This window comes from Pseudorasbora parva, chromosome 3, assembly GCF_024679245.1.
Source record: "Pseudorasbora parva isolate DD20220531a chromosome 3, ASM2467924v1, whole genome shotgun sequence".
In the NCBI taxonomy this organism is placed as follows: Eukaryota; Metazoa; Chordata; class Actinopteri; order Cypriniformes; family Gobionidae; genus Pseudorasbora; species Pseudorasbora parva.
This window is the reverse complement of record NC_090174.1, coordinates 1425538-1445830: the sequence shown is the minus strand read 5'-3', so window position 1 is coordinate 1445830 and position 20293 is coordinate 1425538. Positions and strand designations below refer to the sequence as shown.

Below are 20293 nucleotides of genomic sequence, written 5' to 3'. Positions count from 1 at the left end.
TCTACACATTTGTGTATACACATTCTCATGTTTCACAACAACAAGCGCACACACACACACAAACACACACATACACACACACACACACACACACACACACACACACACACACACACACACACACACACACACACACACACACACATATCTGTTGCTGTGTTTGATACACATGTTAAAACACGCACATGCTGCAGTCGCCTCAAGGATGCAAGCCATTGTTCTTCTTAATTTGTTTGCATCTGATTTTTTTCCTCTTAGTTGAAGAATGTCGTGTAATAGCAGACTGAGCCTTATATTAGTGGTGTGGTCAGGCATTGCGTAAGAACGTTATGAACGATTCCTCAGATCATCTGCTGCTGCTTTATTGGTTCAGATGCAGCTTTTTCACCTGCTGGTCCAGAAAACTGTGGAAAAATCCTTTGGAAAAAACTTTGGACGCTTGTATCAGTCGTGGAATAAAAAAGTAAAATATGTAGCTGCTCTTTTTATCTCACAATTCTGAGTTTACATCTTGTAATATTTCAATTTATTCCGGAATTCCCTGTTTAAATGTCGCAATTCAGTTTTTTATTTATTTAATTTTTATTAAATGATTATTACTTTCCCCTGTAATTCTTAAATCTCACAATTATGACATAGAATTCCAGGAAAAAAAGTCCAGGAAAAAAAAATCTCACAATAATTACTTTTTTCCCAGTCATTCTGAGTTTATATCTTACAATTCTGACCTTTATTCTGACTTTTTTCCTCAGAATTGTGAGATAGAAATGTGCAATTATGAGAAAAACATCTGAATTCTGTTAATTACCTAATGTTTTTAATGGGCTGATAATGATCAATATTAAGAGTTACATGAGCAATTCAAAGAACTAGCAAACATCTCAGTTCCATGAACGCTGTCTGTTTAATTATTGTCTTGCTCTGGCAGACGTGAGTTAGTGCATTAATTAGTTGTTTCATATTCATATTGTGATGCTTTTGAGTTTTACAATGAGTGCAGAAGCTCATGAAACATCAGCAAATGACATGAAAATTATACGCATGTCTTTCCAGGACAACCTGATTTGCCTACATTGAAATAGTGTGTGTGTGTGTGTGTGTGTGTGTGTGTGTGTGTGTGTGTGTGTGTGTGTGTGTGTGTGTGTGTGTGTGTGTGTGTGTGTGTGTGTGTGTGTGTGTGAGTATGAGCAACTACAGACAAACTCTATACTGTCAAAAATGAAGCGTTGTCGATGGTTAACCCGTCTCGTCTGCTTTGTCTGAGTTCTGACATCTGTTCTGTCTGCGAGCTTCTTGCTATAATCAAAGACGATCATATTCTCTTGCCTTCAAAGCCATTTTGCTTTTATTATAGTTTTATTTTCAGTACAGCACAAAGGACTCAAATCACGTATTCTTCCTTTCAGGTCAGGATTTTGCTTGCAAATTAATAAGCTCGAGTGGAGCTTCAGATAGTCCCACCAAAAATGCTTCATCATCATTTGCTGGTTTGCTTGTCAGGGTCACTAATGAAGGTCAAATGATGCCATAAATAATCGCATGTGCAGGGTAAGATTTGTGAACGTGTAAATAGCCTTTCAAGTGTAATAAAAAACATTTGCAGCATTTTACAATTAATTCATTCAATCAATCAGAATATGACAGTCACCAATAAAATGTATAATATAGAGATGCAAGATGTATCGCCACCATATCGGTATTGGCCAATATATGTTAATTATTTTATGTTATCGGCCCGATATGAAAATATGGCCGATATATTAAAGCTGATAAATGATGTATAATTCCCTTCAGCAGAAACACTTCAGATGTACAGGTGATGTTTTTGAATGTCCTGAAATTGAGAAGTTTAATTGAAATTGCGACATGTTTAATTAGAGCAAGTCTGGATTTAGATTAATCAGCCAATATATCGGTTATCAGCTCTCAATTATAAAGAATTATCGATTATCGGCCAATATATCAGTTATCAGCTCTCAAATATAAAGAATTATCGATAATCGGCCAATATATCAGTTATCAGCTTTCAAATATAAAGAATTATCGTTATTATCCAATATATCAGTCATCAGCTTTCAAATATAAAGAATTATCGTTATTATCCAATATATCAGTTATCAGCTTTCAAATATAAAGAATTATCGTTATTATCCAATATATCGGTTAACAGCTTTCAAATATAAAGAATCATCGTTATTATCCAATATATCGGTTAACAGCTTTCAAATATAAAGAATTATCGTTATTATCCAATATATCGGTTATCAGCTTTCAAATATAAAGAATTATCGTTATTATCCAATATATCGGTTAACAGCTTTCAAATATAAAGAATCATCGTTATTATCCAATATATCGGTTAACAGCTTTCAAATATAAAGAATTACCGTTATTATCCAATATATCGGTTAACAGCTTTCAAATATAAAGAATTATCGTTATTATCCAATATATCAGTCATCAGCTTTCAAATATAAAGAATTATCGTTATTATCCAATATATCAGTTATCAGCTTTCAAATATAAAGAATTATCGTTATTATCCAATATATCGGTTATCAGCTTTCAAATATAAAGAATTTTCGGTTATCGGCCAATATATCGGTCATCAGCTTTCAAATATAAAGAATTACCGTTATTATGCAATATATCGGTTATCAGCTTTCAAATATAAAGAATTATCGTTATTATCCAATATTTCAGTTATCAGCTTTCAAATATAAAGAATTATCGTTATTATCCAATATATCAGTTATCAGCTTTCAAATATAAAGAATTATCGTTATTATCCAATATATCGGTTATCAGCTTTCAAATATAAAGAATTATCGTTATTATCCAATATATCGGTTAACAGCTTTCAAATATAAAGAATTATCGTTATTATCCAATATATCGGTTATCAGCTTTCAAATATAAAGAATTATCGTTATTATCCAATATATCGGTTATCAGCTTTCAAATATAAAGAATTATCGTTATTATCCAATATATCGGTTATCAGCTTTCAAATATAAAGAATTATCGTTATTATCCAATATATCGGTTATCAGCTTTCAAATATAAAGAATTATCGTTATTATCCAATATATCGGTTATCAGCTTTCAAATATAAAGAATTATCGTTATTATCCAATATATCAGTTATCAGCTTTCAAATATAAAGAATTATCGTTATTATCCAATATATCGGTTATCAGCTTTCAAATATAAAGAATTTTCGGTTATTGGCCAATATATCGGTCATCAGCTTTCAAATATAAAGAATTACCGTTATTATCCAATATATCGGTTATCAGCTTTCAAATATAAAGAATTATCGTTATTATCCAATATATCAGTTATCAGCTTTCAAATATAAAGAATTATCGTGATTATCCAATATATCAGTTATCAGCTTTCAAATATAAAGAATTATCGTTATTATCCAATATATCGGTTATCAGCTTTCAAATATAAAGAATTATCGTTATTATCCAATATATCGGTTATCAGCTTTCAAATATAAAGAATTATCGTTATTATCCAATATATCGGTTATCAGCTTTCAAATATAAAGAATTATCGTTATTATCCAATATATCGGTTATCAGCTTTCAAATATAAAGAATTATCGTTATTATCCAATATATCGGTTATCAGCTTTCAAATATAAAGAATTATCGTTATTATCCAATATATCAGTTATCAGCTTTCAAATATAAAGAATTATCGTTATTATCCAATATATCAGTTATCAGCTCTCAAATATAAAGAATTATCGTTATTATCCAATATATCGATTATCAGCTTTCAAATATAAAGAATTATCGTTATTATCCAATATATCGGTTATCAGCTCTCAATTATAAAGAATTATCGATTATCGGCCAATATATCAGTTATCAGCTCTCAAATATAAAGAATTATCGTTATTATCCAATATATCGGTTATCAGCTTTCAAATATAAAGAATTATCGTTATTATCCAATATATCAGTCATCAGCTTTCAAATATAAAGAATTATCGTTATTATCCAATATATCAGTTATCAGCTTTCAAATATAAAGAATTATCGTTATTATCCAATATATCGGTTAACAGCTTTCAAATATAAAGAATTATCGTTATTATCCAATATATCGGTTATCAGCTTTCAAATATAAAGAATTATCGTTATTATCCAATATATCGGTTAACAGCTTTCAAATATAAAGAATCATTGTTATTATCCAATATATCGGTTAACAGCTTTCAAATATAAAGAATTATCGTTATTATCCAATATATCGGTTATCAGCTTTCAAATATAAAGAATTATTGTTATTATCCAATATATCGGTTAACAGCTTTCAAATATAAAGAATCATCGTTATTATCCAATATATCGGTTAACAGCTTTCAAATATAAAGAATTACCGTTATTATCCAATATATCGGTTAACAGCTTTCAAATATAAAGAATTATCGTTATTATCCAATATATCAGTCATCAGCTTTCAAATATAAAGAATTATCGTTATTATCCAATATATCAGTTATCAGCTTTCAAATATAAAGAATTATCGTTATTATCCAATATATCGGTTATCAGCTTTCAAATATAAAGAATTTTCGGTTATCGGCCAATATATCGGTCATCAGCTTTCAAATATAAAGAATTACCGTTATTATGCAATATATCGGTTATCAGCTTTCAAATATAAAGAATTATCGTTATTATCCAATATTTCAGTTATCAGCTTTCAAATATAAAGAATTATCGTTATTATCCAATATATCAGTTATCAGCTTTCAAATATAAAGAATTATCGTTATTATCCAATATATCGGTTATCAGCTTTCAAATATAAAGAATTATCGTTATTATCCAATATATCGGTTAACAGCTTTCAAATATAAAGAATTATCGTTATTATCCAATATATCGGTTATCAGCTTTCAAATATAAAGAATTATCGTTATTATCCAATATATCGGTTATCAGCTTTCAAATATAAAGAATTATCGTTATTATCCAATATATCGGTTATCAGCTTTCAAATATAAAGAATTATCGTTATTATCCAATATATCGGTTATCAGCTTTCAAATATAAAGAATTATCGTTATTATCCAATATATCGGTTATCAGCTTTCAAATATAAAGAATTATCGTTATTATCCAATATATCAGTTATCAGCTTTCAAATATAAAGAATTATCGTTATTATCCAATATATCGGTTATCAGCTTTCAAATATAAAGAATTTTCGGTTATTGGCCAATATATCGGTCATCAGCTTTCAAATATAAAGAATTACCGTTATTATCCAATATATCGGTTATCAGCTTTCAAATATAAAGAATTATCGTTATTATCCAATATATCAGTTATCAGCTTTCAAATATAAAGAATTATCGTGATTATCCAATATATCAGTTATCAGCTTTCAAATATAAAGAATTATCGTTATTATCCAATATATCGGTTATCAGCTTTCAAATATAAAGAATTATCGTTATTATCCAATATATCGGTTATCAGCTTTCAAATATAAAGAATTATCGTTATTATCCAATATATCGGTTATCAGCTTTCAAATATAAAGAATTATCGTTATTATCCAATATATCGGTTATCAGCTTTCAAATATAAAGAATTATCGTTATTATCCAATATATTGGTTATCAGCTTTCAAATATAAAGAATTATCGTTATTATCCAATATATCAGTTATCAGCTTTCAAATATAAAGAATTATCGTTATTATCCAATATATCAGTTATCAGCTCTCAAATATAAAGAATTATCGTTATTATCCAATATATCGATTATCAGCTTTCAAATATAAAGAATTATCGTTATTATCCAATATATCGGTTATCAGCTTTCAAATATAAAGAATTTTCGGTTATTGGCCAATATATCAGTTATCAGCTTTCAAATATAAAGTATTATCGTTATTATCCAATATATCGGTTATCAGCTTTCAAATATAAAGAATTATCGTTATTATCCAATATATCGGTTATCAGCTTTCAAATATAAAGAATTATTGTTATTATCCAATATATCGGTTATCAGCTTTCAAATATAAAGAATTTTCGGTTATCGGCCAATATATCGGTTATCAGCTTTCAAATATAAAAAAATTATTGTTATCGACCAATATATCGTTTATCGGCTTTCGAATATAACGAATTATCATTATTATACTATATATTTTGGTTATCGGCTTCCAAATATAAATAATTATCGGTTATCGGCCAATATATCGTTTATCGGCTTTTGAATATAAAGAATTATCGTTATTATCTAATATATTGGTTATGGGCTTCCAAATATAAAGAATTATTAGTTATCAGCCAATATATCAATCATTGGCTTTCAAATAGAAAGAATTATTGATTATCGGCCAATATATCGGTTATTGGCTTTTAAATATATAGAATTATCAGTTATCGCCCAAAATCGTCATATCAGTGCATCTCTAACATGAACAAAAGATTGCTATAAAGAGTTTTTATTCATAAACATGTTTAAATGGAATATTTTGGAATGTTTCACCTGAATGTATTTTAGATTTTCTAGCTTAAATTATTTGTATATAATTATTTAATATCTTTTGAATTATGATATCGATCCTGAAAATAGCCTTTGTATTAACACAGCGTTAAAAAGTAATAAACAAACAAATAATAAAATAAATGAATGTAATTTATCTTAGTTTATCTAAAGTATTATAACTCCTTCACACCGATTTGCAATATTAGGACAAAAATAATTGGTGACATCGTAATAATGATGATTAATGTTGATTTAATATAAGGCAAATATGTTTTTGTGTTTGGGTTAAAGCATGTCATATTCAGATGTTTAAAACTGGGAATATGAAAGGTTCATGCAACGTGAGCAGATCTAAATATAATGCTGCCATCAACACTTTTCACTCATTTGTTGTTCACACATAATGTGTTGTTTATGTGTATAATCTTGGATTTGGGGGTGTTTTGATCATTTTTGGTGTCATTTTTAGCCCAGGGCCAATGCTTCATGTCAAAACACACACACACACACACACACACACACACACACACACACACACACACACACACACACACACACACACACACACACACACACACACAGAGAGAGAGAGTTTTTATTGTGTCTGTTTGAGCTGTTAGACATGGACTGGTGTGTGTAGTTAGCAACAGAGAGTTTTACTCTAATATTTCACTCACACACTGAGCTTAATCTGTGTGTGTGTTCAGTGTGTGATGGACATGGTTTGGTCAGTGTTTCCAGCGTTCTGATTAGATGGTGTGTGTGGGCATGTTTTTGTGACATATCAGGACACAAATGTGTATAATGCCATGGGTATGACACAGGTATTACAGGAGAGGGTGAAATATGAGGACATTACCCATGGCCCCACTTTACAAAAGGCTTATAAATCACACAGGAGGAGTTTTTATGAGAAAGTAAAAATGCAGAATGTTTCCTGTGATGGGTAGGTTTAGGGGCAGTGTGTGTGTGTGTGTGAGATGGGTAGGTTTAGGGGCAGTGTAAGGGGATAGACAATACGGTTTGTACAGTATAAAAACCATTACGCCTATGGAATGTCCCCATATGTCACAAAAACAAACGTGTGTGTGTGTGTGTGTGTGTTCACTGCAGCGCATTCTTCATCACTGACTAACATCATTACCGATGCTTTAGTCAAGACTCAGGATTAAGTTTTACAGTCGTTCATGAGACGGGCTTGCCTTAATACTGTGGGATTAAAGGATTAGTTCACTTCAGAATGGAAATTTCCTGATCATTTCCTCACCCCGGTCTCATCCCAGATGTTCACGTCTTTCTTTTTTGATGAAATGAAGGTTTTTGAGGAAAACATTCCAGGATTTTCTCCTCATAATGGCCTTCAATGGGAGCCGACGGCTGAAGGTCCAGATCAATGAGGAAGAGCTTCAGAGACTCTGATGATCCAGACTAACCATCACACGTTTACTGCAATAAATACACATTTATACACTTTTTAACTTCAAATGCTCAACTTCAGTGTCGTTCTTCTTCACGGCGTATGATGTCATTACGTCGGAAAGTTTCATTTTGAAGTAATCTAATCCTTTAAGTTTAAATATTGCCTTTGCAGTGTGTTATAGAGCTGTTTGTGAAATAATATAAAAGCTCTGCAAAGTTTCAGATCAAAGTGCACGATATAAAAAAAGAAAGAAAGAAAGAAGCGATTCGGAACTGAGACGAGTCTGTGTAGGTTTGTAGCTAATTAGCATAATTCCAGTCTCTGGTTGTGATTGGCTGAACACTTTCTCTTTGCCCCGCCCTCACACACTGTAGTTAATTTGCATAATGCCAGTCTCTGGTCCTGATTGGCTGAACAGTGTCTCTTTTGCCCCGCTCTCACACACTGTAGTTAATTTGCATAATGCCCTCCTCTAGTCCTGATTGGCTGAACAGTGTCTCTTTTGCCCCGCTCTCACACACTGTAGTTAATTTGCATAATGCCCTCCTCTAGTCCTGATTGGCTGAACAGTGTCTCTTTTGCCCCGCTCTCACACACTGTAGTTAATTTGCATAATGCCCGTCTCTGGTCCTGATTGGCTGAACAGTGTCTCTTTTGCCCCGCTCTCACACACTGTAGTTAATTTGCATAATGCCCTCCTCTAGTCCTGATTGGCTGAACAGTGTCTCTTTTGCCCCGCTCTCACACACTGTAGTTAATTTGCATAATGCCCGTCTCTGGTCAGTCAAATCAAGTCAAGTCAGCTTTATTTATATCACGCTTTTACAGAGACGATTGTTTCGAAGCAGCTTCACAGTGTTAAACAGGACAATATTGCAACAGAATTAGATTTGTGTGTGTGTGTGTGTGTGTGTGTGTGTGTGTGTGTGTGTGTGTGTGTGTGTGTGTGTGTGTGTGTGTGTGTGTGTGTGTGTGTGTGTGTGTGTGTGTGTGTGTGTGAGAGTGACTCACTCAGAACCACGGCAGCTGCAGTGACAGGGTGACCTCACTAACTGCTGATTGGCTCTTTAATTTAGAAGGCGGGGCTTATTCCACCATATTCATGCTGCACTTTTCTCCCGTTCGCAATATGAGTGCACACATTATCTTAGAAATTATTATAATTTGTAATTTGTTACATTTATATAGCGCTTTTCTAGGCACTCAAAGCGCTTTACATGGAAGGGGGAATCTCCTCAACCAGTCTCTGGCAACCAGAAATGACGCCGCCATTGTAATGTCCAGCTTTCTCTGGGTCCGCACACAAGGGTTTGCGTTTATATTCCGACCAAAGGAACAGCATGTTAAAATAGATAAAAATAGATGTGTAGATCATTCTGACTCCAGAGAACACTTCAGTCAACACGCTCTCGGCGGAGAACACGCGTGTGCATTCCTGTGTTAAAATAACTCCTCTTCGCCATGTCTCTGACATGTAATCCTCACACACACACACACACACACACACACACACACACACACACACACACACACACACACAACACAACACAACACACACTGACACACAACACACACTGGCACACAACACAACACACACGGACACAACACAACACACACTGACACACAACACAACACACACATTGTATCAGGCCATATGTGTGCCTTAAACTCATCTCAGGCTCTGGTCATGACAGAGACTCTTAAAGACATTCTCCATTGGCCGCCAAAGATGTAATGTGCATGAAGATGTGTGTATAATAAATAATAACTGCTGACCCACCGAGGCATGGACTCCACTAGAAGGTGTGCTGTGGTATCTGGCACCAAGATGTTAGCAGCAGATCCTTTAAGTCCATGGATCGGACTTGTTTGTTCAGCTCATCCCACAGATGCTCGATTGGATTGAGATCTGGGGAATTTGGAGGCCGAGTCGACGCCTCAAACTGGTTGTTGTGCTCCTCAAACCATTCCTGAAGCATTTGTGCTTTGTGTCAGGAGCATTATCCTGCTGGAAGAGCCACAGCCACCAGAATACCGTTTCCATCAAAGGCTGAACATGGTCTCAGCAATGCTTAGGTAGGTGGAGCGTGTCAAAGTAACATCCACATGGATGGAGGACCCAAGGTTTCCCAGCAGAACATTGGCCAAAGCATCACACTGCCTCCGCCGGCTCGCCTTCTTCCCATAGTGCATCCTGGGGCCATGTGTTCCCCAGGTAAGCCACACACACACACACACACCCGGCCATCCACGTGATGTAAAAGAACACGTGATTCCTCAGACCAGGCCACCTTCTTCCATTGCTCCGTGGTCCAGTTCTGATGCTCACGTGCCACTGTTGGTGCTTTCGGTGGGGTCAGGGGTCAGAGGTCACCCTATGCCGCCCCATACGCCTCAAACTGAGCTGCTCTGTGTATTCTGACAGCTTTCTATCAGAACCAGCATTAACTTCTGGAGCAGTTTGAGCTCCAGTAGCTCGTCTGTTTGATCGGACCCCACGGGCCAGCCTTCGCTCCCCACGTGCATCAATGAGCCTTGGCCGCCCATGACCCTGTGGCCGGTTCTCCACTGGTCCTTCCTTGGAGCACTTTTGATAGATACTGACCACTGCAGACCGGGAACAGCCCACAAGAGCTGCAGTTTTGGAGATGCTCTGACCCAGTCGTCTAGCCGTCACAATCTGGCCAAACTCGCTCAAATCCTTACGCTTGCCCATTTCTCCTGCTTCACACACATCAACTCTGAGGACAAAATGTTCACTTGCTGCCTAATATATCCCACCCACTAACAGGAGCCGTGATGAAGAGATCATCAGTGTTATTCCATATAAATATATTATTTTTATTGTAGTGTTAGTTGCTTTAATGCATGTGGTTTGACTGAATGAACACCGCAGATGTTGCTCTGGCAGCGGCTCCGATGAAATAAGTTAAAGTTCTGCAGAATGAGTTTTGGGTTGTGTACGTTCCTCACGCTGCGCTCTGATTGGCTGGCCTGTTGCCGGGGAGCTGGATGTGTTGTGTCTGTCTGTGCTCTTAGACATACTCGACTGCAGTGTTTGAATATTTATAAAGCAGATCTTTCAGGGTCGGCGAGCACCAGCAGACACACACACACACACACACACACACACACACACACACACACACACACACACACACACACACACACATATATACAGTATATACACACACTTAATCCTGACAGAGCCATATCTCTCGGCTGAGGAGTTTTCTGTCTGCAGCAGTGCATTATGGGCCAGTTCTGGCTGAGGATCGCTGCGGGTTTATAGGGTTCATGTCTGTACGTTCCTTATCAAAGATGTGCAAAGTCTATATTTAGCGTGTCTGACTCTGCATTATTCCTGCACGTACATGTGTGTGTGTGTGTGGGGAGGGCACTGCATTGCAGCGTGAGCCGCGTGAACAGCCGTCCTCTTCAACACACACAAATTTAGACACTCTCACACAAACATACACTCGCACGCACATACACACTCTCACACGTCAACACACTTACACACTTGCACATACACACTCACACACACACACACACACACACACACTCTCACACACACACACTCACAAACATTTACATGCACACTCACACGCACATACACACTCTCACAAACACACATACAATCACACACACACACTCACACACACATACACACACACTCACACGCACATACACACTTTTACACTTGCACATACACACACTCACACTTGCACATATACACTCTCACACGCACATACACACTCACACATGCACATACACACTCTCACACTCTCACACGCACATACACACTCTCACACACACAAACACAAACACACTCAAAAACGAACATACACACTCTCACACACGCACATATACACTCTCACACGCACACATACACACTCTCACGCACCAATACACACTCTCAAAAACAAACATACACACTCACACGCACACAGACACACTCTCACACACGCACATACACTCTCAAACACACACACACACTCACACACACACACACAAATACACTCTCATACATGCACACTCAAACACACATATACTTTCTCTCTATCACACACACTATCTTTCTCTCTCACAGACACACACTCTCTCTCTCACACACACACACACACACACACACACACACACACACACACACACACACACACACGTAGTGTTTCCATGTTTTATGGGGACATTCCATTGGTGTAATGTTTTTTATACTGTATAAACTGTATATTTTATCCCCCTTCCCATCACACACAGACACACACACACACACACACACACACACGCACACATACACGCACACACATGTCGTGTTTGCATGTTTTATGGGGACTTTCCATAGGCGTAATGGATTTCATACTGTACAAACTGGACATCCTATCCCCCTACACTACCCCTGCCCCTAAACCTACCCATCACACACACACACACTGCCCCTAAACCTACCCATCACACACACACACACTGCCCCTAAACCTACCCATCACACACACACACACACTGCCCCTAAACCTACCCATCACACACACACACACACACACACACGCACTGCCCCTGCCCCTAAACCTACCCATCACACACACACACACACACACACACACACACACACACACACACACACACACACACACACACACACACACACACTGCCCCTAAACCTACCCATCACACACACACACACACACACACACACACACACACACACACACACACACACACACACACACACATACACACACTGCCCCTAAACCTACCCATCACACACACACTGCCCCTAAACCTACTCATCACACACACACACACACACACACAGCCCCTAAACCTACCCATCACACACACACACACACACACACACACACACACACACACACATACACACACTGCCCCTAAACCTACCCATCACAGGAAACATTCTGCATTTTTACTTTCTCAGAAAAACTCCTTCTGTGTGATTTATAAGATGTTCTCCTCATGGGGACCTAAAAATGTCCCCACAAGGACAAGGATTTCGGATATTGCCATCTTTTGATTGACATTTTGTCCCCATAACGTAGGGATTACAAGGTCGCACGCTCGCACGCTCGCACGCTCACTCACTCACTCACTCTCTCTCTCTATCTCACACACACACACACTCCCACATGCTACATGACGTATGTAGTGAGGTTTGAGGATTCTTTGCTCACATCTGTGGAGATCAGCGCTGATGTTTGAGCCGGTCTGGCTTGTTTTGTGTGCCGTCTCCGGTGTCCTGATTTGCATTCTCTGGCCTGCTGTGGTCACTCCGGGTCAGTCCAGCTCAGGATGGCCACGTTTGACTCTCTGACCACAGCTCGCTCACATTACACTGCAGGAGCATCAGAAGCGCTTCAATAAACGCAACGATGATAAATATAATAATAATAATTGCCAGAGCTGGACAGTCCCTCAGCTCATTTACTCGAGTCCTGTACTGAAGTTCACTGTTTGAGTCTCTGTGCTTTACTGGAGTATTATTTTTCTGTAAACTTCTGACTTTAACTTCACTCCATCTGAAAGACAAATATCGTCCTCTTTACTCCACTACATTTCTATCAAGGTCCTCGAAGTCGAAAGTCGTTTCTGTCATAGCTTTGAAAGTCCGCGCATTATTTTTACAACCGTTTCAAGGGCATGTCCTCTTCAGCATAGGGCAACATGACCTCTTCAAGTATTTTAACATATGCAAACTGATCCATGATCCCTGGTATGCGATAAATAGGCCCAACACCATAGTAGGAGAAACATGCCCATATCATGATGCTTGCACCTCCATGCTTCACTGTCTTCACTGTGTACTGTGGCTTGAATTCAGAGTTTGGGGGTCGTCTCACAAACTGCCTGTGGCCCTTGGACCCAAAAAGAACAATTTTACTCTCATCAGTCCACAAAATGTTCCTCCATTTCTCTTTAGGCCAGTTGATGTGTTCTTTGGCAAATTGTAACCTCTTCTGCACATGCCTTTTTTTTAACAGAGGGACTTTGCGGGGGATTCTTGAAAATAGATTAGCTTCACACAGACGTCTTCTAACTGTCACAGTACTTACAGGTAACTCCAGACTGTCTTTGATCATCCTGGAGGTGATCATTGGCTGAGCCTTTGCCATTCTGGTTATTCTTCTATCCATTTTGATGGTTGTCTTCCGTTTTCTTCCACGTCTCTCTGGTTTTGCTCTCCATTTTAAGGCATTGGAGATCATTTTAGCTGAACAGCCTATCATTTTTTGCACCTCTTTATAGGTTTTCCCCTCTCTAATCAACTTTTTAATCAAAGTACGCTGTTCTTCTGAACAATGTCTTGAACGACCCATTTTCCTCAGCTTTCAAATGCATGTTCAACAAGTGTTGGCTTCATCCTTAAATAGGGGCCACCTGATTCACACCTGTTTCTTCACAAAATTGATGACCTCAGTGATTGAATGCCACACTGCTATTTTTTTGAACACACCCCTTTCAACTAATTGCCCAATTGCACAGCCTTAAGAGCGTGCATATCATGAATGCTGGGTCTTGTTTGTTTTCTGAGAATCTACTGAACCTACTGGTAACTTGTTTGCCAAAAATATACTAAAAACCTTGATTATTCTGGTTAGTCACATTGTACTGCTATCATTTTGAACAATACTGTATATCATATGAATAATGCAGTGCTAACTGACAGCTTTTGAAATGTTTATCTTCTGCTCATCAAAGCTGCATTTATTTAATCAAAAATACAGTTAAAACAGTAATATTGTGAGATACCATTACAAATGAAAGCAGCCTTTTTCTATGTGAATATAGTAAAGTGTGATTTATTCCTGTGATCAAAGCTGAGTTTATCATCATTACTCCAGTCCTCAGAGTCACATGATCCTTCACTAATCACTCTCATAGGAGGATTTCATAATCAAGAAACAATTATGATTATTATCTGTGTTGAAAACAGTTGTGCTGCTTAAAAATGTTGTGGAAACCATGATGCATTTTATTTTTCAGGATTCTTTGATGAGAAGGTTCAATGGACAGCATTTATTAAATAAATTATTATCTTTTGTAATATTAAAAATATCACTTGTGATCAATTTAATGTAGTCTATGTCTGATCAACAAAACTATTAATTTCTCTCTTTTTTAATTTGACCACAAATGTTTGAATGGTATGGTGGTTTCCGCAAAAATGAAGCAGCACCATGAGCAGCAAAACTGTTTTTAACACTGATAATAATCATAAATGTTTGTTGAGCATCAAATCCTAATATGAGAGTGATTAGTGACATCAGAATAATATTTCACTGTATTACATTTTTTACTGCATTTTTGATTAAATAAATGCAGCATATATATATATAATTCCATCCCCCCCCCCCAACACTAAATAATAATGACTGGCTACTAGCTGAAATAAAATAAGTTTCTTCTATAATAACCCTTGCTCTGGCAGACGTGAGTTATTGCATTAATTAGTTGTTTCATATTCATATTGTGATGCTTTTGTGTTTTACAATGAGTGCAGAAGCTCATGAAACATCAGCAAATGACATGAAAATTATACGCATGTCTTTCCAGGACAACATGATTTGCCTACATTGAAATAGTGTGTGTGTGTGTGTGTGTGTGTGTGTGTTTGATGGTGCTTTTATTTACTGCTTCTGTCCTGAAATGACTTTCCCCTCTCTCTCTCTCTCTCTCTCGCTCTCTCTCTCTCTCTCTCTCTCTCTCTCTCTCTCTCTCTCTCTCTCTCTCTCTCTCTCTCTCTCTCTCTCTCTCTCTCTCTCTCTCTCTCTCTCTCTCTCTCTCTCTCTCTCTCTCTCTCTCTCTCTCTCTCTCTCTCATACAGAAGTCTCTGTGAGTGTGTGAAGGACAGACGCTGTGTTTCAGTTGTTCCTGTAAATGTGCTTTTGTTTCTCAAGAGCGGAACTTCAGTGTATGGGGTCACTGTTGATGCTGTGGTGTGTGTGTGTGTGTGTGTGTGTGTGTGTGTGTGTGTGTGTGTGTGTGTGTGTGGGCTGGTAAACCCTATGTTATGGGGACAAAATGTCCCCACAAAGATGGCAATATCTGAAATCCTTGTCCTTGTGTTTCCTGTGATGGGTAGGTTTAGGGTGTGTGTGTGTGTGTGTGTGTGGAGGAGGAATTTCTGGGGGAACTAATCCTTTAAGTTAAACATGAGAAGTGTTGTTTTTGGGGACTCGCTCATGTCCAAATGTCTCGAGTGATGGTCTAACCCGTCTCTGTCTCCTCCAGATGATCCTCTCGCCGTCATGTCCCAGATGCTCCACATGGAGATCCCTAATTTCGGCAGCATGGTCCTGGGCTCTCTGAACGAGCAGCGCCTGCAGGGCCAATACTGCGACGTGTCCATTTTGGTGAAGGGTCAGGCGTTTAAGGCCCATCGTGCGGTATTGGCGGCCAGCAGCCTGTACTTCCGAGACCTGTTTAGTGGAAGCAGCAAAGCTCAGTTTGAGCTTCCGTCCTCGGTCACGCCGGCCTGTTTTCAGCAGATTCTAGGCTTCTGCTACACCGGAAAGCTGACTATGGCGGCCAGTGAGCAGCTTGTGGTGATGTACACAGCCGGATATCTGCAAATCCAGCATATTGTGGAGCGAGGAATGGACCTGATGTTCAAGGCCAGCTCTCCGCACTGCGATTCAGCCACAGCCGCCATGGACGAGCCTAATTCAGGCCCGCAGAGTCCCAGCCACAACCCTCTGGTGCCAGTTTGGTCACCCTCGCTGCCGTCCCGCAGGATTAAACTAGAGGAGCCGGCGGTGAAGCGCATGAGCCGTGGCGCTTCGCTCTTCGGAGCATATTCTGGAGAAGCGCTCCAGCCCCGGAGCCTCCAGCCTCCCGACCCACAGACAGCCCAACATCGTACAGAATGAGGACGAGGAGTTCGAGGAAGAGCCGTTCGACGCGGAGGAGACATACAGCCATCTGTGCGGACGCTCCGCCAACCCGTACGGAGGTAAATCCAGCATTTGTCCCGCTCTAACAACCCAACCACTGGGGTAAAACAACCCAACCACCCACTGGGGGAAAACAACCCAACCACTTGGGTAAAACAACTCAACCACTGGGGTAAAAGAACCTAATCACTGGGGTAAAAGAACCTAATCACTGGGGTAAAACAACCCATCCACTGGGTAAAACAACCAAATCACTGGGATAAAACAACCCAACCACTGGGATAAAACAACCCAACCACTGGGGTAAAACAGCCCAACCACTGGTGTAAAAGAACCAAATCACTGGGGTAAAACAACCCCAACCACTGGGGTAAAAGAATCAAATCACTGGGGTAAAAGAACCAAATCACTGGGGTAAAAGAATCAAATCACTGGGGTAAAAGAATCAAATCACTGGGGTAAAACAACCCAACCACTGGGGTAAAAGAATCAAATCACTGGGGTAAAAGAATCACATCACTGGGGTAAAACAACCCAACCACTGGGGTAAAAGAATCAAATCACTGGGGTAAAAGAACCAAATCATTGGGGTAAAAGAACCAAATCACTGGGATAAAAGAATCAAATCACTGGGGTAAAAGAATCAAATCACTGGGGTAAAACAACCCAACCACTGGGGTAAAAGAATCAAATCACTGGGGTAAAAGAATCAAATCACTGGGGTAAAACAACCCAACCACTGGGGTAAAAGAATCAAATCACTGGGGTAAAAGAACCAAATCACTGGGGTAAAACAACCCAACCACTGGGGTAAAAGAATCAAATCACTGGGGTAAAAGAATCAAATCACTGGGGTAAAACAACCCAACCACTGGGGTAAAACAACCCAACCACTGGGGTAAAAGAATCAAATCACTGGGGTAAAACAACCCAATCACTGGGATAAAACAACCCAATCACTGGGGTAAAAGAATCAAATCACTGGGGTAAAAGAACCAAATCACTGGGTAAAACAACCCAACCACTGGGATAAAAGAATCAAATCACTGGGGTAAAAGAATCAAATCACTGGGGTAAAATAATTAAATCACTGGGGTAAAAGAACCAAATCACTGGGATAAAAGAACCAAATCACTGGGATAAAACAACCCAACCACTGGGGTAAAAGAATCAAATCACTGGGGTAAAAGAATCAAATCACTGGGGTAAAATAATTAAATCACTGGGGTAAAAGAACCAAATCACTGGGATAAAAGAACCAAATCACTGGGATAAAAGAATCAAATCACTGGGATAAAAGAATCAAATCACTGGGGTAAAAGAATCAAATCACTGGGGTAAAACAACCCAACCACTGGGGTAAAAGAATCAAATCACTGGGGTAAAAGAATCAAATCACTGGGGTAAAACAACCCAACCACTGGGGTAAAAGAATCAAATCACTGGGGTAAAAGAACCAAATAATTGGGGTAAAAGAACCAAATCACTGGGATAAAAGAATCAAATCACTGGGGTAAAAGAATCAAATCACTGGGGTAAAACAACCCAACCACTGGGGTAAAAGAATCAAATCACTGGGGTAAAACAACCCAACCACTGGGGTAAAAGAATCAAATCACTGGGGTAAAAGAACCAAATCACTGGGGTAAAACAACCCAACCACTGGGGTAAAAGAATCAAATCACTGGGGTAAAACAACCCAACCACTGGGGTAAAAGAATCAAATCACTGGGGTAAAAGAATCAAATCACTGGGGTAAAACAACCCAACCACTGGGGTAAAAGAATCAAATCACTGGGGTAAAAGAATCAAATCACTGGGGTAAAACAACCCAACCACTGGGGTAAAAGAATCAAATCACTGGGGTAAAACAAACCAATCACTGGGATAAAACAACCCAATCACTGGGGTAAAAGAATCAAATCACTGGGGTAAAAGAACCAAATCACTGGGGTAAAACAACCCAACCACTGGGATAAAAGAATCAAATCACTGGGGTAAAAGAATCAAATCACTGGGGTAAAATAATTAAATCACTGGGGTAAAAGAACCAAGTCACTGGGGTAAAACAACCCAACCACTGGGATAAAACAACCCAACCTCTGGGGTAAAACAACCCAACCTCTGGGATAAAACAACCCAACCTCTGGGGTAAAACAACCCAACCTCTGGGATAAAACAACCCAACCTCTGGGGTAAAACAACCCAACCTCTGGCGTAAAACAACCCAACCTCTGGGGTAAAACTACCCAACCTCTGGGATAAAACAACCTAACCACTGGGGTAAAACAACCCAACTTCTGGGGTAAAACAACCAACCTCTGGGGGTAAAACAACCCAACCTCTGGGGTAAAACTACCCAACCTCTGGGATAAAACAACCTAACCACTGGGGTAAAACAACCCAACCTCTGGGGTAAAACAACCCAACCTCTGGGGTAAAACTACCCAACCTCTGGGATAAAACAACCTAACCACTGGGGTAAAACAACCCAACTTCTGGGGTAAAACAACCCAACCTCTAAGGGTAAAAAAAACAACCTAACCACTGGGGTAAAAAAAACCTAACCACTGGGGTAAAACAACCCAACTTCTGGGGTAAAAGAACCCAATCACTGGAATATAACAACCCAACCACTGTGGTAAAACAACCCAATCACTGGAATATAACAATCCAATCACTGGGGTAAAACAACCCAACCACTGTGGTAAAACAACCCAATCACTGGAATATAACAATCCAATCACTGGGGTAAAACAACCCAACCACTGGGGTTAAACAACCCAATCACTGGAATATAACAATCCAATCACTGGGGTAAAACAACCCAATCATTGGAATATAACAACCCAATCACTGGAATATAACAACCCAATCACTCAGTGTCAGTTTAAGGCCTGAAGGACAAATGGAAAGCAGAGCTTTATTGAGTTTAGATTAATGAGCAGATCTTTCCCTGAATAAAGTCACTGTAAATCATTTGGCAACACTTCAAGCTCTCGTGTTATCAGTTAATGCATTAACGAACAATGAGCAATATATTTTACAGCATTTATTTATGAACTTTTGCTAAGGTTCTGTAAGGGTGGATCGCCTACGGTGGTTCTGACTGCAGGGTTGCCGAACGACTAAAGAAACGTTATCAGCGTGATGGTAGAAAACTGTACATTTCTTGTCTATAACCACCCACTGCAACTTATACCAACGACGGAAATAAGCGCAGTTACAATAGCAAAATATGTGGGAGAGCGTTGCTTTAATGTGACTATATTGTATTGCAATAGGGAGCACTTCAAAGTCAATACCAAACCAAAACTAGTTAGCAAATCATTTATAATTGAAAGAATTTAATGACAAAATCCGGTTATGGTTACACTTAAAATAGTTACAAAATAGATGAATGAGATGAGAAAACTTATACCATTAATCGTACC

At 38.6% G+C, this 20293-nt stretch overlaps 1 protein-coding gene across 1 annotated transcript in view; it reads left to right on the top strand.

Moving 5' to 3' along the window:
• Positions 1-20293, top strand: part of LOC137070417 (nucleus accumbens-associated protein 2) — a 43476-nt gene that overhangs the window by 16487 nt on the left and 6696 nt on the right. Inside the window, 2 exon segments of the mRNA XM_067437535.1 lie at positions 16198-16772; positions 16774-16918. Coding sequence (XP_067293636.1) covers positions 16215-16772; positions 16774-16918 — 703 coding nt within the window. The 5' untranslated portion in view covers positions 16198-16214.